General features: G+C 54.3%; 7 protein-coding genes across 7 annotated transcripts; 3 read left to right on the forward strand and 4 right to left on the reverse strand.

Annotated features, from left to right (window-relative positions):
- Positions 1-297: 297 nt before the first annotated feature.
- J7T55_014011 (VHS domain-containing protein) lies at positions 298-1,768 on the forward strand (the record flags this gene model as incomplete). Its single annotated transcript, XM_053140939.1, has 3 exons — positions 298-309; positions 426-1,262; positions 1,331-1,768. The coding sequence occupies 3 exons, from the start codon at positions 298-300 to the stop codon at positions 1,766-1,768; spliced, it is 1,287 nt and encodes a 428-aa protein (XP_052996346.1).
- A 1,087-nt stretch (positions 1,769-2,855) lies between these two features.
- Positions 2,856-5,163, reverse strand: J7T55_014012 (glucose-regulated protein; the record flags this gene model as incomplete). The annotated part of the gene is made up of 5 exons (XM_053140940.1): positions 2,856-3,041; positions 3,107-4,598; positions 4,660-4,771; positions 4,849-4,921; positions 5,026-5,163. The coding sequence occupies 5 exons, from the start codon at positions 5,161-5,163 to the stop codon at positions 2,856-2,858; spliced, it is 2,001 nt and encodes a 666-aa protein (XP_052996347.1).
- A 1,479-nt stretch (positions 5,164-6,642) lies between these two features.
- Positions 6,643-9,081, reverse strand: J7T55_014013 (elongation factor Tu GTP binding domain-containing protein; the record flags this gene model as incomplete). Its single annotated transcript, XM_053140943.1, has 3 exons — positions 6,643-8,033; positions 8,086-8,709; positions 8,760-9,081. 3 exons carry the CDS (start codon positions 9,079-9,081, stop codon positions 6,643-6,645), a joined length of 2,337 nt encoding a protein of 778 aa, XP_052996348.1.
- A 749-nt stretch (positions 9,082-9,830) lies between these two features.
- J7T55_014014 (t-complex protein 1 subunit epsilon) lies at positions 9,831-11,720 on the forward strand (the record flags this gene model as incomplete). The annotated part of the gene is made up of 5 exons (XM_053140944.1): positions 9,831-9,840; positions 9,899-9,916; positions 9,975-10,023; positions 10,080-11,196; positions 11,262-11,720. The coding sequence occupies 5 exons, from the start codon at positions 9,831-9,833 to the stop codon at positions 11,718-11,720; spliced, it is 1,653 nt and encodes a 550-aa protein (XP_052996349.1).
- Positions 11,721-12,191: 471 nt separating this feature from the next.
- Positions 12,192-16,230, reverse strand: J7T55_014015 (uncharacterized protein; the record flags this gene model as incomplete). Its single annotated transcript, XM_053140945.1, has 2 exons — positions 12,192-13,705; positions 13,767-16,230. The coding sequence occupies 2 exons, from the start codon at positions 16,228-16,230 to the stop codon at positions 12,192-12,194; spliced, it is 3,978 nt and encodes a 1,325-aa protein (XP_052996350.1).
- A 1,608-nt stretch (positions 16,231-17,838) lies between these two features.
- On the forward strand, positions 17,839-19,635 carry J7T55_014016 (pre-60s factor rei1; the record flags this gene model as incomplete). The annotated part of the gene is made up of 2 exons (XM_053140946.1): positions 17,839-17,975; positions 18,054-19,635. 2 exons carry the CDS (start codon positions 17,839-17,841, stop codon positions 19,633-19,635), a joined length of 1,719 nt encoding a protein of 572 aa, XP_052996351.1.
- Positions 19,636-21,260: 1,625 nt separating this feature from the next.
- On the reverse strand, positions 21,261-22,002 carry J7T55_014017 (uncharacterized protein; the record flags this gene model as incomplete). The annotated part of the gene is made up of 2 exons (XM_053140947.1): positions 21,261-21,538; positions 21,726-22,002. 2 exons carry the CDS (start codon positions 22,000-22,002, stop codon positions 21,261-21,263), a joined length of 555 nt encoding a protein of 184 aa, XP_052996352.1.
- Between the last annotated feature and the right edge of the window lie 1,230 nt (positions 22,003-23,232).

A 23,232-nucleotide genomic window follows, 5' to 3' on the forward strand; every position in this document is an offset into this window, starting at 1 on the left:
TATGAGCTGTTGTTTGCCTTATGCACCTGATTGCTGCTCCCGCTGTCTAAAGTATCCCCCTTTGTGGACCCCACTGCAGCTATCGTACGGCGCGATCCGCCCTGAGGAAGCTTGCTGAGTTTCACGAGCCAAACAGTCTCCGCCCCGCCTTCATCTTCGGATGAAAGCTGAGTGTCTCTGGGTCTGTACGACGACGGGCTGCTGTCCTTATCTCAACCGGAGATCCTAACTTCAGCAGCAGCAGAGGAAGCCGTGTGTCACTGCCGAGGTGGTTGATCGCAGATACGAGCCGGCATCATGTTCTCCCAAGTAAGTCGTTGTCTCTTCAGGCAGAGCAGCGGCAATACATCGGTCGACCACGTTGCCTCACAACATCGCTCATCTTGAACCTTGACAGCCAAGAGCATCACTAACACCCTTCACAGAAGAAGCCATTTTCGGCCGTCACTGTTACCGTCGAGAATCTGACAAGTGAGGCCTACGAGGAGGATGATCTCAGTGGAATCCCTGACCTCGTAGAGGTCGTCAAACTGCAGGCCACTGGGCCAACCGAGGCCGCACGCGCCATCCGGAAGAAGCTCAAGTACGGCAGCGTCCATCGCCAGCTAAGGGCTTTGACTATCCTCGATGGGCTGATCCAGAACGCTGGGCCGCGCTTTCAACGCGCATTCGCTGACGAGCCGCTGCTTGAACGGCTACGTGTGTGTGGCACTTCTGATCTGTCGGACCCTGACGTGAAGAAGAAGTGCTCTGAGCTATTTCGGAGCTGGGCTACTGAGTACAAGAACACCCCTGGTCTGGAACGCATCGCCAAGTTGTACAAGGAGCTCCCGAAGCGCAAACAGGTCGTCACCCAGGAACGGTCCCGTGTCATCCGCGAGACTGAGAATCCATTCGGGGAGGATGAGGACGAGCAGCCGGCATCTCCAGAACCAGCACAGCCCTCATCTTCTCGTTCTCCACCGCCAAACTTCAGCACACCCGTAACAGGGCAAATCAACTCATTCAGCCATGTTTCTTCCTCAAAGGACAAGAAGAAGAGCAAGGACAAGGATAAGAAAAAGTCCAAACACCGAAAATTCAACCTTGAAGCCGAGAAAGACTCGATGAAGACGGCCATCGCAGAAGCATCGATAGCCGCCACGAATCTGATGAACGCATTGCAGAGCATCAACCGTGAGAAGGAGCGGATATCGGAGAACCAACTGGCCGTGCAGCATTTCGAGGCGTGCAAGCAGCTGCGGCGCAAGATTTTGCGATATGTGAGTACCATGAGGGTGAACGTGGCTATAGAAGCCTGGGGGGTTACTGACAAAGCAAATCACACCAGATTCACCACGTCGAGTCCGAGCAGTGGCTCGGCTCCCTCCTACACGCCAACGACGAGCTCGTCCAGGCTCTCATGACCTTCGAGCAGCTCGACCGCTCCATCGACGCCGACAGCGACTCGGACGACGAGCTGGCCGAGCAGGCCCATATGTACCGCATGATGTCCGAGAAGGTCAAGTCGCCCACCTCCCCCGGCAGCCCAACTTCAGCCATGGCTGGTCTCCATATCGACTCGCCGCCAGCCCAACCACCCCGCCCGGCGGCACCCCCGAGGCCGTCGGCCGTGTCGAAGCCCTCGTCTCAATTGTCTGTCCCTGGACGCCCCCCCGCGGACTATGCCGACGCATCTGACGAAGAGGACGAAGATGAGAACGACCCCTTTGCAGACCGCAACGCCGTCGTGACCCCCAAGGTGGAGCGCAACGAGCCAGCTTGGTGAATGAGAGTAGCGTCGCTCACTTGCCGTTCTAACCCATGGGTGGCTTTCTGATTTAAGGTCGTAGGAAGTCAGCAGGAAGGATCTATCCCCCAGTAATCTATTCCCAGATCCTTGGGTTGTCGTCCATGTCTACTTAATTCCAAGCACCTCCCCCGCCCTGGTCGATTTCTACACCTGTCGATGCTCAGCATCTTTGTTCCCGCGAGATAGATACCTCCATAGCCAATTTGAATCCCCTTCCACACAATATCACGGATTCGTTCCAGAGCAACCTCCAAAGCCTGCGACATGCCGCCAGCCCTACACCCCCGGCCCCCCGGCCCCCCGGCCCCCCGTCCAATGCAACTATGAGGATCAAGCAGGCTTCAAGACATGACGGCTCTAATGTGAACACTCTATTTCCCATCAAGCCCGCTTCTCTGTCGCGCAACACATGCTCGCCTTCATTGTGGTCTGAGACCGACCCAGCCCATTCTTCGCTCTTTTCACTGCGACTGCGTGTGACAAAACCCACACCACGCCCACGGCATATTGCACACCATCCGCGGGTCCGCGCAAGCTGACACAGTACATGGCTCGGGGCGAGCCGAGGCGGGTGGTTCCTTCGTAAGCAGACCGGCGGGTCTTCCCAGAGTCAGAAAACAGATATGCGGCTGGGCTCGTCCAACTCTTATTTATGACCCGTGCTGTCGGGATAGCGTGGACTACGTTGACTGCGCCGCACCTCGTAGGCAGTAGGCACAGCGTTCATGTCTGAGAAGAGGCATTCGCTGCACGCCAGATTGATGCAGGTCACAACCTACCGAGTCCCGACCATGTCACTGTCTTGAGGAGGCACGCAGTGCGGTTGGTATCAAGATAAAGCCTATAAGACTACGGGACTCCTGTGTATCATATCATACAAGACGCATGTGGCTTTCTACCACTACACCAGTCAATGCATCCATGTTCCCAATCACCGTTACCAGTAGCACCGCAAGAAGGGCGCATGCAGGAAAAAAAAAATATCATGATTACTCAATGTAGACTTTTGTAAACGTTACTCTCATCATCCATGGGAGGGTCTAATTCCTTCCACTTGGTATGTTTAGAGCTCGTCGTGGTCCACAGGCTCATCGTCGCCACCGGCGGCACCAGCAGACTCGTAGAGCTTGCTAGTGATGGGGTAGGCCACGTTGGACAGCTTCTCCTTCTGCTCCTCGAAGTCCTCGGCGGCCGCGGTGGCGGCGTTCTCCTCGAGCCAATCGGTGGCCTCCTTGACAGCCTCCAGAAGCTGATTGAGGTATTAGCAAACTGCCGAAAGAAATTCTTACGGGGAATTGGGGTAGGTAAACTCACAGTCTCCTTGTCGTCATCATCGATCTTGCCACCGAGACCCTCCTCGTCGTTGACCTGGTTCTTCAGGTTGAAGGCGTAGTTCTCAAGACCGTTACGAGCCTCAATGCGCTCACGGGTGGCCTTGTCCTCCTCGGCGTACTTCTCAGCCTCGGCAACCATACGCTCAATCTCCTCCTGGGTCAGACGGCCCTTGTCGTTGTTGATGGTGATAGACTCGCCCTTGCCAGTTCCCTTGTCGACGGCCGAGACCTTCAGAATTCCGTTGGCATCAAGCTCGAAAGAGACCTCGATCTGGGGTTGGCCACGGGGAGCTGGGGGAATACCAGTCAACTCGAACTTGCCGAGGAGGTTGTTGTCCTTCGTCATAGAACGCTCGCCCTCGAACACTTGAATCAGGACGACGGGCTGGTTATCAGCAGCCGTGGAGAAGATCTGGCTCTTGCGGGTGGGGATAGGAGTGTTGCGGGGAATCAGCTTGGTCATGACACCTCCAGTGGTCTCGATACCCAGGGTCAGCGGGTTGACGTCCATGAGGACAACGTCCGCAGTACCCTCCTCGCCGGAGAGAACACCAGCCTGAACAGCGGCACCAAAAGCGACGGCCTCATCAGGGTTGATACCCTTGCTGGCCTTCTTGCCGTTGAAGTACTCCTCAATGAGGGACTGAACCTTAGGAATACGAGTGGAGCCACCGACAAGAACGATGTCATCAACCTCGTCCTTCTTAACCTTGGCATCCTTGAGAACCTGCTCGACAGGCTTGATCGTCTTCTTGAAGAGATCCATGTTGAGCTCCTCGAACTTGGCCCGAGTCAGAGTCTCGGAGAAATCCTTGCCATCGAAGAAGGCCTCGATCTCAATACGAGTGGACATCTGGGAGGAGAGGGAACGCTTGGCCTTCTCGGCTTCGCGCTTGAGCTTGCCCATGGCCTTCTGGTCCTTGGTGATGTCGACGCTGTTCTTCTTGTTGTAGGTCTTCGCGAAGTGGTTGATAACACGCTGGTCGAAGTCCTCACCACCAAGGTGGGTGTCACCGGCAGTAGCCAAAACCTCGAAGACACCCTGGTCGATAGAGAGCAGGGAGACATCGAAAGTACCACCACCAAGATCGTAGACGATGATCTGACGCTCACCAGCGTCAGTCTTGTCCAGACCGTATGCGATGGCAGCGGCCGTAGGCTCGTTGACGATACGGAGAACGTTGAGACCGGCGATGATACCGGCATCCTTGGTGGCCTGACGCTGGTTGTCGTTGAAGTACGCGGGGACAGTAACGACAGCGTGGGTGACCTTCTCTCCAAGGTAGTTCTCGGCCACCTCCTTCATCTTGCCCAGAATCATGGCGGAGATCTCCTCGGGGGAGAACTTCTTGTCCTGGCCGTTGACGGCGACAGTCACGAATGGCTTGCCATCCTTGTTGGTAACCTTGAAGGGGAAGTGCTTGATGTCACGCTGAACAGCGTCATCAGAGAACTTTTGGCCGATTAGACGCCTGTAAAATCCATTTGTTAGCTGACGAACATCATGCCGAATGTCGCATAAAGGCCACGTACTTGACGTCGAAAATGGTGTTGGCTGGGTTCGCCGCAGCCTGGTTCTTTGCGGCATCTCCGACCAAACGCTCCTCCTCGGTAAAGGCGACGTATGATGGGGTAATACGGTTTCCTGTTGGTAGGAAGCTGGTCAGTACAAGATGCTGTCACTGAAGTAGGGTGGAGACAGGGGAAAACGACAGGACGTACCTTGGTCGTTGACGAGAATCTCGACTTTGCCATTCTTCATAACACCGACACAGCTGTAAGTAGTTCCAAGATCCTGTTGCAGCGAGTAATTAGTTTTTGTTCTAGTGGTCTTGTTGGAGCACTGCGCCCCAAGAAACACGGCAAGCTGAGAGCCGCAAGCACTCGAGGGCAACTCACGATTCCAATCACTGTTCCGTAGCTCTCAGTGTCATCAGCCTTGGCTTGACCAACCCAAGCCAGAGGCGAGAAGAGAAGGAACATCCAGAACACCATACCCAGGCCCACGGCCCAGGTGCTTCTCGACCGCGGCTCCATTGCGGATCGAGTTGTGCGAGAAAAGTATAGGTTGGGACAATTTGGAGCGAAAAGAAGAGGGTATCAAGAGAGCTAAGAAAGGGTATGAGAAAAGAAAGTGGTGGTCACTTGCTCAAGCCTGTGTGGAAGGCGAGAAGTGTGAGTGGTGGTTGTGATGGTGTTGGGAGAAAGACAAGCGGGTTAAGATCGTGGGTGGAAAGGGAAGCCGACATAGAAATATCGAAGCTGTAAGTGTCGATGTGTCCAGTTCTCTTTGGGAAGCCAGATTTCACACCAAAATTAACTAGCGCCCACCAGCGCCCACAGGGATTAAGTCGTCTTGTGGGCAGGGGTCTGTAATCGATAGCCCCTGGTTCTCAAGTAGAGCCCCACCGACCCACCTTAATCCTTAACAGCTCATAGTGGCCGTCTCGGCGGCGGTAGATAGTGTGGGCAGCTCTTGCTCCAGACAGTACATCCAACTTTATGCTTGATTATAGGTGAAGGGGCCCTTCAGGCCAGTTGGCATCATCAGCCTCCCGAATTCTGACAGCTTCTATTGATGGATGTTCTGAACCCATTCACTGCATGAACACCTGTGACTCTTCACTGCCCCTGTAGACATGGGATTCTAGCACATTCAATGGCCACCGTGGAGATGACTAGAGGCAAAGGCTTCGCTGTCACAGCTTCTCGGCTTCACTCTCCTTCGCCACATCTCTGTTGACAGCTTTGCCTGCCAGCGTGTCCTCCATGATTATAAACTGACTGGGCCAGGGGGCTTCATGCAATAAGCTTCATGCGGGCAAGCTCCACCTTGCCCCCATGGTATGCCCTTCGAGAAACATCTCTGAATTTCCTCTGGTGGGTCACCACGGCTCCATGATCTACTATAATTTACTATCTATAGTTTCTGGTGCATACGTGTACTGTAAGTAGACGCCCGGCCACACGTATGCTTTGCTCTGATGGCATAATTCTTTAAGCCTGAACGCGGACACGAATCCTTATTCGCTGTCCTCATAATTCTAGGAATTATTGCGAACTGCCGTAGGGTAGGGACTGTTGTGTACTCATCGGGAAATCTCGCAAGACATGCAGCGGCTCGACATAGAAACCCACTTGGCACTCATCCGAATCACATGGGTCAGCTCGGCCCCGATGGCACAGACCACCCCTCCCGCGTGACACGGATGCTCCGAGTAGAGGTCGGATGACAGGGCCGTGGCATGTCAATCTTAGACGTATGGGAGAAGTGGATGAGTGAACACCACCCAGACAATGGATCAAAACATGGGCTACGTTTCGATCACAACGGTACTTCGAGTAATGCTGACGAGAACATTGTCTTTGGATGAGCAGATCCGAATTTGTTGACTTTTCCCCCTCTCGTTCCCTTCCATTGGTATAATCGGCTACTATATCTATGCATCATGAAAAGCAGCTTGCAGCGTGTCTTAGTTGGATCATGTGCTACCATACCGCACGGGGGTATATAGGTCATTGGGTCTCTTCCAGCAGACCAGCCGCCACCGTGTCTCCGTTGTATCTGATTACCACCCTCTCGCCCTTCTCCAATGGGACCTTCTCATCCGTCTTCATCCTGATCCGCGCCACGCTGCCAGCCTTTACGATCTGCGGCGTCTTTTTCATGATAGCACCGGTGTGGATGTCAAGCACAGCTCGCAGTTGGTAGATCTTCCCTGGCACGTGCAGCCTACCCTTGTGAATGTCGACTGGCATGGGGAAGAAGGTGTCGAAGGCCAGCGCCTTCATGATGAACGTATCGACGCATGGTACCGCTGCCGAGGGAGGACAGATGACATCTCCGATGCGAATGTGTTCCTCTTCGACATGCGATAGGTAAATAACGATGTGCTGGCCCGCAACGGCCCAGTCAACTGGTTCGCCATTCAGCTCAAGTGCTTTCACATAAGCCTTCTCGCCGCTCGGTTGCACAAGAAGGGCGTCGCCGACTTGAAGAGATCCAGCCTCTAATCGTCCAGATACGGTGATGGGGCTGAGACGGGTATCCCAAAGATCCGAGATGGTCATCCGAAGGGGCTTGTCAAGTGGTCGAGCCGCAGGTTCCGATGCCTCGAGCTCTTCTATGAGTGTCGGGCCCGTGTACCACGATGCGGCCGGATTTTTGGAGCGCGTGATAATATTGTCCCCGTTAAGACCAGAGACGGGTACAAAGCTGATGTTCTTTTCTGGGAATTTCAGAGCCCTCAGGGATCCCATGATCTGGTCCTTGATCTCGTCGAATCGGTCCTGATCCCATTGCGATGTGTCAAGTTTGTTGACAGCAACAATCAGCCGGAACACTCCCATACTCCGTAGCAGCAGAGCGTGTTCTCTTGTCTGACCCTTGAGGCCTGCCTCGAATGCGCCCTTGGCTGCATCGACAACCAAGACAGCAAAATCTGCCTGACTCGCTCCAGCGATCATGTTGGGCACATAATCTTTGTGGCCAGGCGAATCAACTATCGTGAACAGCGTCGATTCGGTCTCGAAATTCTTGGTGGCGATGTCGATAGTGACTCCTCTAGACCTCTCCTCTGTCCGCGTGTCCAGCACCCAAGCGAGCGCAAAGGAGGATTTCCCTTCTTTCTCGGCCTCTTTCCGATACTTGTCTACCGTCCGCTGGTCGACCTCGCCTAGGTCAAGAAGTAACCGACCAGTCATAGTACTTTTCCCGGAATCAACGTGGCCCACAACCACGAAGCTGGCGCTCTTCTTCCGATTGCTCTTCTCGTACTCTTTTAGTACGTTCAGATTCTTGCTTTTTGGCAGTGGTGTCTCAGCAATTTTTAGTTCTTTCAAGCTCTTTGCAGTCTCCGCCGCGTCTTTGTTCTTTGCGTTTGGCGCATTAGACGTGAACTTCTTCCCTGCTGCAGAGGGGGTCAGCAGCTGTCCCTCATTTTCTCGCGAACCGCGAACCTTGCGACTGGGCCGCCTGCACAACATCGTCAGGAGACGGCTTGGAAAAGGCCTCGACCAGGGCCTCATCGGTAGTGAAGGTCAACCAAGGTGGCGCATAAAGTTGTTGTTGGGGTTGTGGCGTCTCCGAAGCAGACTTGAAGAGAGCTTGCGCAAATGTTGAAGGCTGCGCCTTTTCCACGATTGGAACGGGATCCTGAGGTTCGATAGTTCCGTCGAGAGCGGGCCCTGGCCCAGATAGAGAGTCCGATGGAGTAAGAGGGACAGCTGATGATGGAACTTGAGGTGCCTCCTTCTGGGAAATCTTCATCTGAGAGATCTTGTTTCGCAAAGTATCCGTCTCGGGCGCCTCCTTCTTGGCTGTGGCGTCCTGCGCTGTCTCTGGCTGCTTCTCCTCCCGCTTCTTTTTCCTGGCCGCGGCGAGGGCCTGTAGCTTGGACATTTTTGGTGGTTCTGAAGATCCACCCAGGAGACCACCACCGCGTAGACGTGGTGGCTTGGTGAAGACGGTCCTGCGGTCCTCCGGGATATTCAACCAGGGCATGTCGGCAAAGAAGCTTGCACACGAGGATCTTTGCCTGGTAGTGGTCGCGCATACTCTCCAGGGATCTGCTTCGGAGGCACCTGTCGGTCAGGGGGAGTCAATGGCAAGGGGAAATCAGAATAGTTCTTACCGTCAGATGGTGGTGGCGCGGCCTTGGGAGCCTTTGTCTTGGCCGCTGGCTTCGGTGTTGGATCGACGTACTTGCTAATGAGGTAGGCGATGGTCTTGTCGACGTCGTAGTAGTAATGCCATAGGGACTCTTGAATCTGCTGTGTTGTGACCTTGCTGGCCTGGGGGCCCAGCATGCTCTTCACTTCAGCTGTGGCAGCAGTCATCTGGGCCTTGTCCTCGGGGCTCAGCTCCTCCTCCTCCTCTTCCGCGAGCTCGTTCCCGTCAAATTCGTCCAGGTCATTTTCGTAATCGTAGTTCTGGTACATGCGGTGACGAGACATCTTGAAAGTAACAGTCCGCTGGGGGCTGTGCGGCTCGATGGGCAAGGAATATGTCGGTCTGTCCTCGGACAAGAGATCTGAAGATTATTTGAGCTGGTTGTGGCCAGACGGCTCGATTGTAGACTGCCTGGTTCAAATACAATCGTCTCTGAGAACTGTAAAAAATTCGAAATGGCCTTGTCTTCCACCTGGGCCAAATAGCCACCAAACGCTGTGAATACTGGAGTGTCAAGGACCTATTGTCACCGATGTAAATGACCAGATCATGACCAGACTCGGGATTAGGAGGGGCAAATTGGGGGGGGGCCTCACTGACGTATTGCAGAGACGTGGTGGGGCCATCTGCAGGCAAGCAAGCTCCCACCGCTGCCCAGCCAGCCAGCCCCTGCACAGTGATTTGCAAGCCCGATAAGAACGCTGCGATAACGATAGCTGGGTTTTTTTCTTCGGTCCGCTGGAAGTTCCGGGCTGCAGCTCTGCGCCTGGCAGCTGAGGGGTCCTGCTGGCGGGACTAGTCTCCACCCCAAGGACGAGGTGACAGGGGGGAAATTTTGGCATGGCAGCAGCCGCAGCTCTGGGGGCGCGCCTAAACACGTCCACCGTCCATCGTGCTTGTCTACAGCTGGACCCCTTGGCCTTCTCCTGACTTGCCAACTCCCTACCTAGGTACCTTGTCTGCACACCCCCCTCTGAGCGAGCCTGGCAGGATTATCGTTCTGGAGTTTGGATCTTGAGAAACAGCTTCCAAAATGGCGATGAGTGAGTCGCAAGCCCCTTTCACCTATGCACTTTGCACCTGCTAACCGAGACTATTTAGACCTGGACTTGTCGAATGGTATGCACTAATCGAGGGTACTCTGAACCAACACACACACACTGACACGAGGCTTTAGCTGTGGTGACGAAGGATGAGCAGGGCAGGCCATTCATTGTTGTCCGGGAGTGCGTGAGACCTTCCTGAAGCCGACTGGAAACGCGGACTAACTTGCTGCGTACAGCCAGGGCAAGAAGAAGAGGCAGTTTGGCAACGAGGCCGTCAAGTCGCACATCCTCGCCGCACGAACAGTCGCAAACATTGTCAAGAGCTCCCTTGGACCCCGTGGCCTCGACAAGATCCTGATCTCCCCCGATGGAGACATCACAGTCACAAACGACGGTGCTACCATCCTGCAACAGATGGAGATCACGAACCACGTCGCCAAGCTTCTCGTCGAGCTTTCCAAATCACAAGATGACGAGATAGGAGACGGTACCACTGGTGTTGTCGTCCTGGCTGGTGCTCTGCTTGAGCAGGCTGCCGAGCTGATCGACAAGGGAATCCACCCCATCCGTATCGCCGATGGCTACGACCAGGCCTGTGACATAGCAGTTTCGGAGCTGGACAAGATCGCCGACACCATTGATTTCAGCAAGGACCAGACTGAGAACCTCTTCAAGGTGGCAAGGACGAGTTTGGGCAGCAAGATCGTTTCCAAGGCACACGACCAGTTCGCAAACATTGCCGTCGACGCCATCATGTCCGTTGCCGACCTCGAGCGGAAAGACGTCGACTTCGAGCTGATCAAGGTGGACGGAAAGGTGGGCGGATCGCTAGAAGACACGCTGTTGGTCAAGGGAGTCATCGTCGACAAGGACTTCTCGCACCCGCAGATGCCCTCTGAGGTCCGGGATGCCAAGATCGCCATCCTGACGTGTGCATTCGAGCCCCCAAAGCCCAAGACTAAGCACAAGTTGGATATCACAACGGTGGAGGAGTTCAAAAAGCTACAAAACTACGAGCGGGAGAAGTTTATCGAGATGATCCAGCAGATCAAGGACACAGGCGCAAACCTGGCGATTTGCCAGTGGGGTTTCGACGACGAGGCCAACCACTTGCTCCTGCAGAACGAACTTCCAGCTGTGCGATGGGTTGGCGGTCCCGAGATCGAGCTAATTGCCATTGCGACAAATGGCAGGATAGTGCCCAGATTTGAGGACCTGAAGGCCGAGAAGCTGGGTAAGGCCGGCATCGTGCGGGAGATGTCTTTTGGTACCACGAGGGAGAAGATGCTCGTCATCGAGGAGTGTGCAAACACGAGAGCCGTCACAGTTTTCGTGCGTGGCAGCAACAAGATGGTAAGAGCCTTCTTTGCGCAGAACACTATCCTTCAAACCGGATGACTGACAACTACTACTTGTAGATCATCGACGAGGCCAAGCGCTCCCTCCACGACGCCCTGTGCGTAGTCCGCAACCTTGTCCGCGACAACCGCGTCGTCTACGGCGGTGGCGCGGCAGAGATCGCCTGCTCGCTGGCCGTCGAGGACGCGGCCGTCAAGACGCCCGGCCTCGAGCAGTACGCGATGCGCGCCTTCTCCGAGGCCCTCGACTCGGTGCCCATGGCGCTGGCCGAGAACAGCGGCCTGAACCCCATCGCCACCCTGGCCGAGATCAAGTCGCAGCAGGTCAAGGCCGGCGGCGACCGCGGCAGGCTCGGCGTCGACTGCATGCAGAAGGGCAGCAACAACATGAAGGACGCCTTCGTCATCGACCCGCTCATCAGCAAGAAGCAGCAGCTCATGCTCGCAACCCAGCTGTGCAGGATGGTGCTCAAGGTCAACAACGTCATTGTCAGCGGAAGCGGGGAGGACGACTTCTAGATCACGGGATGAGGTAAAAGGAGCGGCTTGGGATATGTATGTATGTGCGTGTAGCTGGCAATTGTACAGAGCAGGCGCCTGCGTGGGGTAGAACCAGGACACATCAATAGATGATTGGCGTGGATCTATAGATACCAAAACTGCAAAGCCAAAATCCCAACACCTCTGGTGGACCATCTCGTCCTCAACAAGCGGGATGGTGTGACTATAATCTAAGTAGCTGAGGTCTCTCCCCATTATACATGCGCCCTGACTCTTGGGAAAGCACACTGGAAGCCCAACGGTAAAAGCCAGCAATGGCATTCATATTCCACTTGCGTAAAACACGTCAGGCTCTCTGTATTTGAAAAATCCGATATTTTCGCTTGCCCAAACATACAAGAACCGGGAGGTGTGGAAGACGTTATATAGTACACACAGAGAAAAGATCCCCCACCTCCCCTCCATCCACCTCGCCCACCTCGTTCTATCTCAAGCAAACCCGAAACCCTGGGCGTTCTCCAACGCCATGCTCAACCTCTCCTTCAAGACCTCCCGGTCCCGGTACTCGGGCAGCAGGAGGGTGCCATAGCAGGTGTATGCCGTGGGCAAGTGGCCGTCGTGGCCGTCCTCCTCGCCGTTCTTCTGTACTACGAACTGGATGTTCTTGACACCCCCGACTGGCACCCTGTCGCTCGCGGTGACGAACTCGAGCAGCTTGCGCTTCATCTGGTCATCGTACTCCCTGACAATCTTCCAGAAGTCCTTAATCGTCCTCGAGGCGGAGGAGTAGCCAACGTACCGTGCAGCGCGGCGGAGCTCGCTGACATCGATCTCTTGCTGGCCCTCGACAAGGTTCTGTAGAAGCTCTGGGCTGAGGAGGGTGAGTGATTTGGGGTGTAGAATTGAGCGGAACCCCTTCGCAAAAGCTTCGTACTGCGGGCGGACCGAGACGTCCGTCATGTAGCGGATGTAATCGGAAACGTAAGCATTACGGTTTGCGTCAGTAACAAAAGGTGCGTCCTCAGGGTTCTCGCAGGATAATGTCCAGTCTCGCTGTTGGTTGCCAATGTTGCTTGAAGGAGGGAACTGAGGCCATTCATGGTCGGAAGGGGTTTGCGATCCAGGAGTGAGAGAGTGCATTTCCCTCGAGACATGCTCGTTGAGCATGTTGGCGGAGAATTCGTAGGTGACAGCGAATATGTCCTCAACCGCACCATTTGACTCGTCCCATTCCAGAAGCTCTGTCAAGCTACTGGCTATCTGCGGCCATCCGTCATTAATGTGGTGGATGTCTGTGACCGGCTCACCGAGGAGCTTGCGATAAAGAGCCTTAGGGAAGCTGACGGGTAGGGTAAGACCGTTGTACACGGCTAGACCGACAAGCAGCCCCACGAGTTCGAATTTCCAGTCCGGCTCTGTCGACCCAGGTTGGAACCATGCCATCCTATTCCGCTCATCGATGGTGAACGCGCCGTAATCAGGATTTAGAGCCTCGGCTATGGCAAGGCGGAAGAATTCTTGCTGAACGCCACCCGAATCGAATCCCTCCTCGCCCGAGTCCTCGCCTAGATGCACTTTCAGTGGTCTGAGCAACTCCCTCTCCTCACGGCGCCAGAGTTGGTCAAAGGCATCCCGTAGTACCGTTTTCCGACCAATATCTAGGATCAGGTATCTCGACCTTGCGGTGCGGAGAAGATCTTGCAGCACGGTTTTGTGGTGCCGATTCACGATCAGCGTTGCCTGCTCAAAGAGACGATCCAGTCGGTTCTGCAGTGAGGCTGCCTCTTCATAGACATGGCTCATTCTCGAAAAGTTAATAGCACGAAAGTAGGACACGAGAGTGTCCGGGTTGAAAATATAGGGATGGTCCAGTAAATGACCCTTCTGTCTGGTGGATGTGAAAGATAACCATGCAACAGGCATATCGACGTTGTCAAGTCGCTCCGAAAAGTAATCGGCAAGAAGCTGTTTGTGGGTGATCCGTAGGGCCTGGCTCTTCTTGTCTGCGATATTTGTTAGCCAAACATTTCGACCGCAGGATGTGGTCCCCGCTCATGAACTCACTGATGGCATCTGTCAATGCAAGGGCACCACCAAACGGGCCATCTTCTGGGACTTCTGGGCTTCCGTCCCACTCGTAGAACATGACAGCTCGTGCCCAATCAAGTAGCAATGTCGACATGCGCGTTTCGTGAAGGCCTTCCTCGTTGCTCACACTAAGGGCATCGAGTTGCGTGAACAGGGGTGCCAGAACATCTGGCTCGCCCTCACTAGCGTCACCGAAGGGGGTCTCTTGGCTGAGCATATCGTCGAAGTACCTCCGCGCCGTAATAGCGGACAGAAGCCTTCTCGCCAGCCTCATTGCTAAGTCGTGGGAAAATGCGTCGTCATATTGCAGACAAAGTTCCGCAGGTTGACTACCACTCGCTGCCAAGCTCAGTCCTTGTGATCGCAATCGCGACATCTCTGTGAGCTGAGATTTCTCCGACACCATGGGTGCCGCGGCAATCAGAGCGTGAAGACATATGGACATCAGACGTCCTGCTTCAGCATTGGACAACGAGACTTCCTGTTTTGGGAAGAGTCTGGCAGTGGGCGACCGAAGGGATTGGACGGATTTAGGGGGCGCAAAGAGGTGCGCGGCGGACAGCCAGAGACAGTGGTAGACCAGGGTAGGCGCAACTCTTGTCATCCGGAGCATGCAATACCAGAGCGCCTGGGAGTCGATAAGTTCGCCTTTGTGTGTGAATGAGTGAATGAGAGCGTGAGGGTCGCTGAGCGTATAAAAGAGGCTCTGTTCGATGAACAACTTCCATTCCTTCTTGAGATCCGCGGGGTAGGAGCATCTCCTGGATTTATGTCTTCTCTTTAATTTACTGACTCGCTTCGTTGTCGTGGCTGCGAGCGATTTTGGCACCTCTGCCGGCTCTAGTAGATGTTGCTCGCGTGTGCCATCATCTTGTAGCACATCGCAGACGAAGTCAACAACGTCGACGTTCAGACGCGAGATGGCCTGCGGAAGGAACGAATCGTACGTAACCTCGGTATCACCGTCGGGTGGCGCCATGGAATAATCGCTCGCTGAGATTTCCGAGGGGGTGCTTTGATGATCAGATTCTTGAGCAGCCGCTCCTCGTTGCCCCAGACCCTCGTCTATTTGCGTTGTATCAGGCTTGTTCCTGTCCTGAGGTGGCGCAGGCGAGGACTCCTCTATACGAGTCCTTGCCAGGTAGTCTGCTGATGCCGCCTGAGGCGGTGGCCGGGAGAAGGTAGAGGTTGTTGTCTTGCAAGACCTGCTGTTCTTCTCCGCCTGGAACCCTGGCAAGCGCGGTGACTTAAGCCCATTTACCGGCTCATCAGAAACCAGATCAGGAGGATAGGTGTCCAATGACAGTTTTCGCTTCGGCTTGGTGGCCGAGTTGGTGCGTACCCTGGCATTAGAATTGCGGCGTACACTTCCAGGCCTGCGAGTGGACACTGGCCCATTCCCATTCACAAGCGGCTCGTTCTCTTTCTCGCGTTGCTCAATCTCCGCCTTGCCATTCAATGGCTTGACTTCGGCAGTGGCCTCTTCGGCAATGGAGAAATCATTGGCATCATGCTCCTTGGGCGAGGCTGGTGGCGAATCCTGACGAGGTGACTCTGGTCGAGGAGACGACTTCCTCCGACGAGGTTTTGGGGTCCTGAAGTCCTCCTCGCGGTTGTCCTTCTCCAGATCACAGGCCGTCTCGTGCATATCGTCGAGCGCATTGGGTGTCAACCACTCCAGCATTTTGAAAGCCACGGTACCGAACATATTTGCTGCGAAGGACCGGTAGTCTTTGCCGGTATGCCTCTCGGTGACCTCGAATTTAGGGCCGTCATAGGCGGCCGGCGTCTCTTGGGGTGAAGCGGGCGTGTTCCTCTCCTTCCCAGCGCTCGACTCCCTCGAACTCGAATGCACCTGAACTTTGGCCTTTACCCGAACTTGCCGGCTCTTGGATTGCCCTTCTTTATCTGCCGTAGTGCGGCCTTTCCCGGGCGGCCGTGTTCTCTCTTCGGTATGCTGTAGGCTGGGTTTCCGGTAGAAGATGAGGGAGTCTAAGGCAGCGGGAGGCATCTTGGGACTCCTGAGGGCTGGACACAGGGCATTTTCTGGATTGTCCTGGCCAGCCATGTAGACAGCCAGGACCCTTGCGCTCGTGACATTGTACCGCCGTATTGGTATGCGTCCAACACTCCGCTTTCGAAAGGAGAAACAAGTCGGGGTGCTGCAATAGTTGGAGCCGCATCCGTCCCGTAGTTGAACGATAAACTTCTCGACCAGCTGCTGGAAGCCATGCCGGCGACTGGCCTGATGTATGGCATAGACCCTGCGCGGGTTTTGTATGTCCTCGACCAACTCTTTCAACTCGGGCGGCGCATCCCAGGGTAGACGAGCAAAAGGAGCAGTCTCCCAGAGCCCAGCCAGTAGATCGGTTTCAACATCGTGATGGATGTGATGGGGGCCGGGCCCAGCGTCGAGTGGCCGAGTGGCGTCTCGCGTCATGACATAAGGGACAACGGGTAGAGCCTCGACGGCGGGAAGTCTGCCTCAGCACGGCTAGCAGGTCGGGATCGGTCGGGCGATTGGAGCGGAGCAGAACAAGGTAATATGGGGATTGTTTGAGTGTTGGAGGATGGTCTGGACGCAGGAGGCTCGGAAGGGTATCACGGAGGAACAGCAAGCTGAGTATGCGTTGGTTCGGAGAATTACGATAGCGGCGGCGGCAAGTGGTCCAAAGCGGGAACGAGACAGCAGGGTAAGAATGATGCGGGAGTGGCGCAAAGATGGACCGGGAGAAAGCACCAGTCGAGTCGGCAAGGCTGCCAACAAAGACACAGGGCAAGAGGACGAGACGAAGAAGATTAGAGTTGGATGTGCGCAGGCTGTCCTCGTGATGGTCCTCGAGTCGAGGCGGAAGAAGACCAAGAAGACCAATAAGTCAAGGGCATAGCAGGTTGGGATGGACAAGGATGGAGTTGTCTTTTCCAATCCTGGGGGATGGGGCTTTAGGAGGGTGCAGGGCCTCGATTGCAAATAGACCGCAGGCAGGGCTATCGAGAGCCAGGGGCCTTCCCAGGCTGTTCTTTGCTTACTGTGTGCCGTACCCGTACCGTATTCAGTGTTGTGCATATATGGTATGTATGCAGTCCTTCTGCTCTAAGGGCCTTCGCCGTACGCCGTGCCCGGTTCCAATTACCCCCAGGGCGTGATTGTGACGCTCTGCAGGGCCAGGGGCTGGTTGGAGGAGGGGGGCCAATCCTGAAACGGTCGACGGACGATGGTCGACGGTCGACGGTCGACGCTGGACGCTGGACGCTGGATGTTAACGCACTTGATGCTCAGTTCGCCGACAATTAATCACAGCACAGCCAATATGTATCTAACAGCCCTCCCACTTGAGATTGATTTGCACGCACATGTCATTGTGAGGTCTCCATCTCGTGGTACAAATCTTATTCTTTGGAAACATGTGGTCTCTAGTCGATAGGCTCCCGATCTTGGGTGATGATTGCTGTTGCCAAGAGACGGCAACCTGAACTCTACTCTGGCAGTTCTGGGCGATGAGGCCGACCAGAGGGACCGCCCATGAACTAGACTGCGACCGTGCAGAGTGCGTTCGCCCGCCCGTCCGTTCTCATTCATGCACACAGCACAGGCACAGCACAGGCATTCCGCACTGGCTCTGCCTGAGGAGGGAGGGGTCGGTCCCCTTACGATTGACGTAGGCCTGAGCAGGGCCCTTTATCGCTCGCTCGCTTATCGAGGTCCATGGTGCTGCCCCACCGAAAAATGAGCCCTGCCAGCCCAGCCAGGCCAGGGCCTGGTCGAGTCAACTGAGAAATCATCGCCACTAGACATGTGTGATATCAAGGCCTCTTTTACTAATCCGAATTTGCCTTTGACTCCTCTGTGCCCAGCGGGAATAACCTACTCTGCTCTCCTGCGATCGTCCCCGCCCCATCAAGGCCGCGACGCAAACAAATCTCCTGCAACACTCGACACTTGGTGGCAGCTTTCAGAAGATAGTCGTCGACGTCAGTCGCAGAGGACCCCGCCATCAGAGCCAAACACAGGCGCACACCCACACACGACCACAGACAGCCCTTCAAAATGGCGACCATCAGTGGCAGTCGCGGTGCTGTTTCCGCACAGGACGTTTCTGCCTCTCATCCATACACCTGCAATACCTGTCAGGTAGCCTTCCGCAACAGCGACCTGCAGAAGGGTCACATGAGGAACGACTGGCAGTAAGTCTTCACAACCTCTAGTTCCTGTACCAGTGCGTATCGCAGAACCTATCTGACTCTTTGTCTCCCCTCGTCCAGCCGATACAACCTCAAGCGCCGCGTTGCGACTCTTCCGCCCATCTCCTCCGAGGTCTTCACGGAAAAGGTCCTCCAGGCTCGAGCTTCCACTACCGCCGAGGCCGAACGCGCCGGTTTCCAGACAGAGTGCACCATCTGCAACAAGACATATTACAGTGAGAACTCGTACCAGAACCACATCGGGAGCCAGAAGCACAAGGCCAAGGCCGCTGCTCTGCTGAGGAAGGGCCGGAATGGCGTCTCTGCCGATGATGCCAGCTCCATGATCAGCTCCACCTTCTCCCTTGGAGATCCTGTCGCATCCAACACCTCCGAGGTGGACTCGGATGCCGAGGAGGAGTTCAGTCACATCGTCGAGGGCATGAAGAAGACCGGTATATCAGAGCAGCAAAAACGCCCATCGCCAGTCAAGCGACCCTCCAACCCTCAGATTTTGGCAAGGAGTCAGCACACGGTCGACCATCCAGTTTCAGAGGCATCCAGTGAACAGCAGTCGGTGACACCGACCCCATCGAAGGCTGCTGACGATGCACAAGCAAAACTGTCACTCAAATCATGCCTGTTTTGTAATCACGAGTCTCCTGACGTGGCTCAAAATGTCAGCCACATGGAAAAGACTCACGGCATGTTCATCCCCGAGAAGCAATATCTGGTCGATATTGAGGGCTTGTTGCGATCCCTGCAAGAGCGCATACAGGAATACCACGAATGTTTGGTCTGCGGCAAGGCGAAGGCAAACGCCTTCGCGGCGCAAACGCATATGCGTGACACTGGCCACTGCAAGATTCCCTACACCACCGAGGATGAGCAGCTCGAGATCGGAGAGTTCTACGACTTCCGCAGTACCTACTCTGACGATGAGATGGATGAAGACTCGGACGACGAAGAATCGCCACAAGCCGGAGGCGTAAAGCTTGGTGGCAAGCGGGCGGCAGTCACCACGAACGAGGACGGTGAGGAGATCGAAGAAGCCGAGGATGCAGGTTGGGAGACAGATTCCTCGGCCTCATCACTCGACTCGGCCGATCTCACTGCTGTCCCTGCGGAGAATCACTACCACCAGTACGAGCGATTGGAGAAACATGCGCACCACTCACGTAGTGATTCGAGGCCTCATCACCAGAAAGACGGTTGGCATTCACACTCTCACAAACCCACTCGCGCAGTTTTCTACGACGATTACGAACTTCACCTCCCAAGCGGCAGAGCTGTTGGTCATAGATCTCTGAACAAGTACTACCGCCAGAACCTTCGCGAGCGACCATTCCTCGAGGGTTACCAACAGCAGCAGCTGGCTCTTGAGGACGGTGACTCGGATGCCATGGACATTGATGGCGAGGAGGGTGAGAATGGTAAGCAGGTTGTCCTCAGCGGGCGCGTCCGTGACCAGAGAAGGCAGCTTGCGGGCCGCGGCGCCGAGGGTGGCGGTGGCATGCTGGGTGTCTCGGACAAGAAGAAGAAGGAGGTCAGCAAGGCGGCTCAGCGAAGCCGCAAGGTGGAGCATGCCCACCAGAGGAGGAATGAGTGGTCGGTCAACAAGCAGGCGAACAACCAGAAGCACTACCACTACAGTATCTTGTAGACTGGTTGTCAGGTTGCTGGATGGAGAGGATCTGGGCTGAAGCAGAAGCCATTTTCCTGGTCCCGCGAATTGATATGCCTTGCATTTCGGGAGGACTGCGTCACAAAATGCACAAATATAGAGATTCGTGCTCGGGCTCTCGGAGCACTTTTTGACAAAAATTGATGACATCCTTTCAGAAGCTTGGCTGTGCGAACTACTTCTCATAATGACCGTGCCTGTGTAGCGACTCTCGGCTACGTATGGCCACAGCCGTAATAGACAAACAATCGTGCCATTGGCCTAATCCGAGAGAAACTAATTGCGCTTTTCTATGGCATTATGATCAATCGTTGTCATACTTTGGCACAGCGACTCACCCACGCCTCGTTTTCTCTACCCGGTTTGCTTCTATCTGGGGTATACCGAAAGACAAGATCTAGTTATGCCATCTAGGCACGCTCCAGCTAGTGCTTCAGTTCTGAAATATCTTGAAACCTCATGATAAAACATATAGACCTGGTGGTCACGAACAAAGAGTTTTAGAGGAATGCCGCTATTCTTATAAGCGTTCAGTTTGGATAATGTATTAAATTTGTACCTACGAGTATTGCCATGTATTCAACTGTCCCTACTCTTCCTCGTCCTCGCTGTTACCGTTTTTATCTTGAAAATTGTAATCACAAACACGAATTATCATTCTTTACGAGATGTCCTGCTCGATTCTGTTGTGAGGCTGGATTTCCCTGTGAGCGCAGGCCTTATTATTGGAAATCCTCCTAAACTCTGTGCAACTGAGGCTCGCTTCTATGTCGTTGACATGGTTAGAAAATTGAGGTATGCTCGTTGGCAGTTCAAACACAGATGTATGTATATCTGTGCCAGTCATCACCTGTGGTGAATTGGTCGGAGGCACTGTGCCAGGAAACCGAGGCGGCATGCGAAATGCAACTGGTCCAAGAGGCCACTGGATTCCATGCCTTTGCAATTGCAGTTAGCGGCTCAGCTCATTTGAAGTGTAATTGAGAAGTTCCGTGGTATCTGGACCAGTGAACAATGAGGCCTGAGCCTCTTCACGATGTCGTCGTTTGTAGTAGTCATTGTTGCAGGTTTCCCCGATTTTGCGGCGACATTTTGTCGAGGTTCGCGTTCTGCGCGAATTTCTGGTGTCGTGGTCCCCAGGGTGTTGTTCGGCGGCTTTGTTCCAGGAAATTGAGATGGCGTCTGCCCCTATCCAAGTTCGTCGCCCTTCCATGCTCCATAAATATGCTGTTGTTGATGTAAGTATACAATTTACTTTACACTTCAAATTCATCAAATCAATAGAGTTGAAATTGTGCCGGGCGCGTCTGTCCACGCAAAGACAGCCTCGAAGCTGGTTCCACAGAAAGCCATCTTGAGGCCCCCAAGACGCGGTATAACAAACACCACCGGTCTGAGAGACGCAGTCATGATTGTGCAGTCTCCATAGGCGAGAATAGTGGTAGAATCCATGGCCAGAGGGAAATCGTCAGCTTGGTGTTATCTGCTGATGAGAATAGGACAGGCCAACCTCTTGCCGTGTCCTAGAGCTGTAAATCGGGAGTTTTGTTGAGACAGGTATAGTCCTGGGCCACGGGCCAGCTGCCATGTTGTCTGGCCGATGCTTAACTTGAACCATACATTCGAGCTCGACACCGGAAGAAATAGGCGGTGCCATCTCGTCCATTGTATGACGATTTCGAAGAAAAATAATCAAACTGCACTATGAAGTCGTAGACAGCTGTTATGTAGCCTTGGAAAAGGAGTAGATAAAGGACAATCAAGAGTTGTGAAGCAGTCATAAAGCTTGAGGCACGCAGCCGGTTCTGACGGCTTCTCAACTTGTCGTTAGACAGGCGGTCATGAAGCATGACAAGACGCAGGACACAAGCCATCTCCGGAGCTAGTTTTGGCCGTTGTCTTGAAGTGAAGCGCAAGGGAAATCCCCCACAAGCGGCAGTGTTGGCTACGTTTGAGGACAGTTGGAGCGTCGAGATGCCCAAAAGGCTCGGGTCTGAAGGTCCGTCCTTCTGCAGAAGGTTCCTCCACTGTAGGGTTGGCCGAACATATACCCCGGACCTGGGACATACTGACTATTGAAGATGGTCTTATCAATCTTGAGCCACTCATCTGGTTCTGCTCAGCACGTCTCTCTGAGAGGAGGGTGCATCCTAGGATCTCAAAAGATGAGCGCGTGCCGCTGCTATCAATATGGGGCGCAAGCGAGTCCTCCTCGGTCTCTCGCGCTGCAATATTCTCTTGTAACGCGGTTTTCCCAATTACCACAAATAGAGTTGTTGTCTGCGAATCTTGTTCAAAGGTCTGTTCGAAGAGGTCATATGGTGGCTTTTCTCGGGTGACTGACATCTCGTCGCTTCGTGTGACGAGCCGGTGCTTGCTACCGGTCTTGGGGGCGTCCGATATATCATATTCTTTTATCCTTGGGCTGAGTTCAGATGTTGAGTGCCTGTCGGGCTTAGGAAAAGCCCAGCTTTGCGGCAACAATTTTTCGAGGATTCTTTGCGTTCTCACTCTTATATGTTCGCATGCTGATTTGCAGTTTAGACCTGCAGCCAGCGATGTAAATGCCCGTGCAGTATTTCATTTCTTCTTCGTTTTCGTCCTGGCCATTCCTGGGGCCTGCGGCGTTTGTACTCCAAGAAAAGGTCTGCGTGCTGTGAAACCAAACAGTTGGGCTAGCGAAATCCAGTCTTGGCTGTGCGAGGGACTGTGGCTAACCCAAAGCTATCCATCCTTCCATTTCCCTCCGGATCATAGTATCCGTGCAGGCAAGCTGAGGAATCTAGTGTTGCTTAGTGTTGCGACCAGAGGAGATATCGTTCCCCAATACTTTCAGATTAGAAATATTCCAAATCGAAAAGTGTTACGTTGAGTCGAATCTGTTCGTGAGAGGGGTTTTAAGCATGCCTCGCGCGTTGATAAAACAGCCAAGTATTGGCCGGGTCCAGCACTGTTCTGCGGAGAGTCTGATGTCCTCCTCCAGCGATGGCTTAGTCGATGATTATCGATCTAGAATCACCCACAAGCTCATGGAACTAGACCGTCGTCTTGCACCGTAGTCGGGATTTCTGCATCCCCTCTGCGAGATCCGGGGCTACTGTTCGGCAAGAAGGTACGCAGACGAGCAATTCTGCTAAGTCGACGTTCTCCCTGGTCGCAACGGAAGTGTTTCCGCGTGGCGCCTCAACAGCATTGCCAATGGTCGCGTCAGCTTGAGTTGTGGGTTCAGGGACAGTTGTAGGAGAGGCACCGGCTTGGGTGGAGAGTTGTGACCGCCACCATTGGTTATGGGCGTCAACAAATCATTTGTCTTTCCTTTCAGGATTTGATCTGCAGCTTTGATTCAGGAAAACATGGAGCCAAGGCAGTCCCGCTGGACCTTGATGGCCCGGATGACTTGCTGGGACTGCAGCCTTCCCGCGCATCTTGTGGTTGGGTATTAACTTAGTCTCTGTCGAAATGCTCACATCTTTGAGTCGTACCGCTCAAAATGTAAACCTGATCTGGAGGATCCCTCGCAATTGGTGTCGGTCAGTGGCCTTCCAAATGATTGATAGCTTTCTTTTTCCTCGACGC

The sequence above is a fragment of the Diaporthe amygdali genome (genome assembly GCF_026229845.1).
Source record: "Diaporthe amygdali strain CAA958 chromosome Unknown NODE_7_length_1459731_cov_64_868725, whole genome shotgun sequence".
Lineage (NCBI taxonomy): Eukaryota > Fungi > Ascomycota > Sordariomycetes > Diaporthales > Diaporthaceae > Diaporthe > Diaporthe amygdali.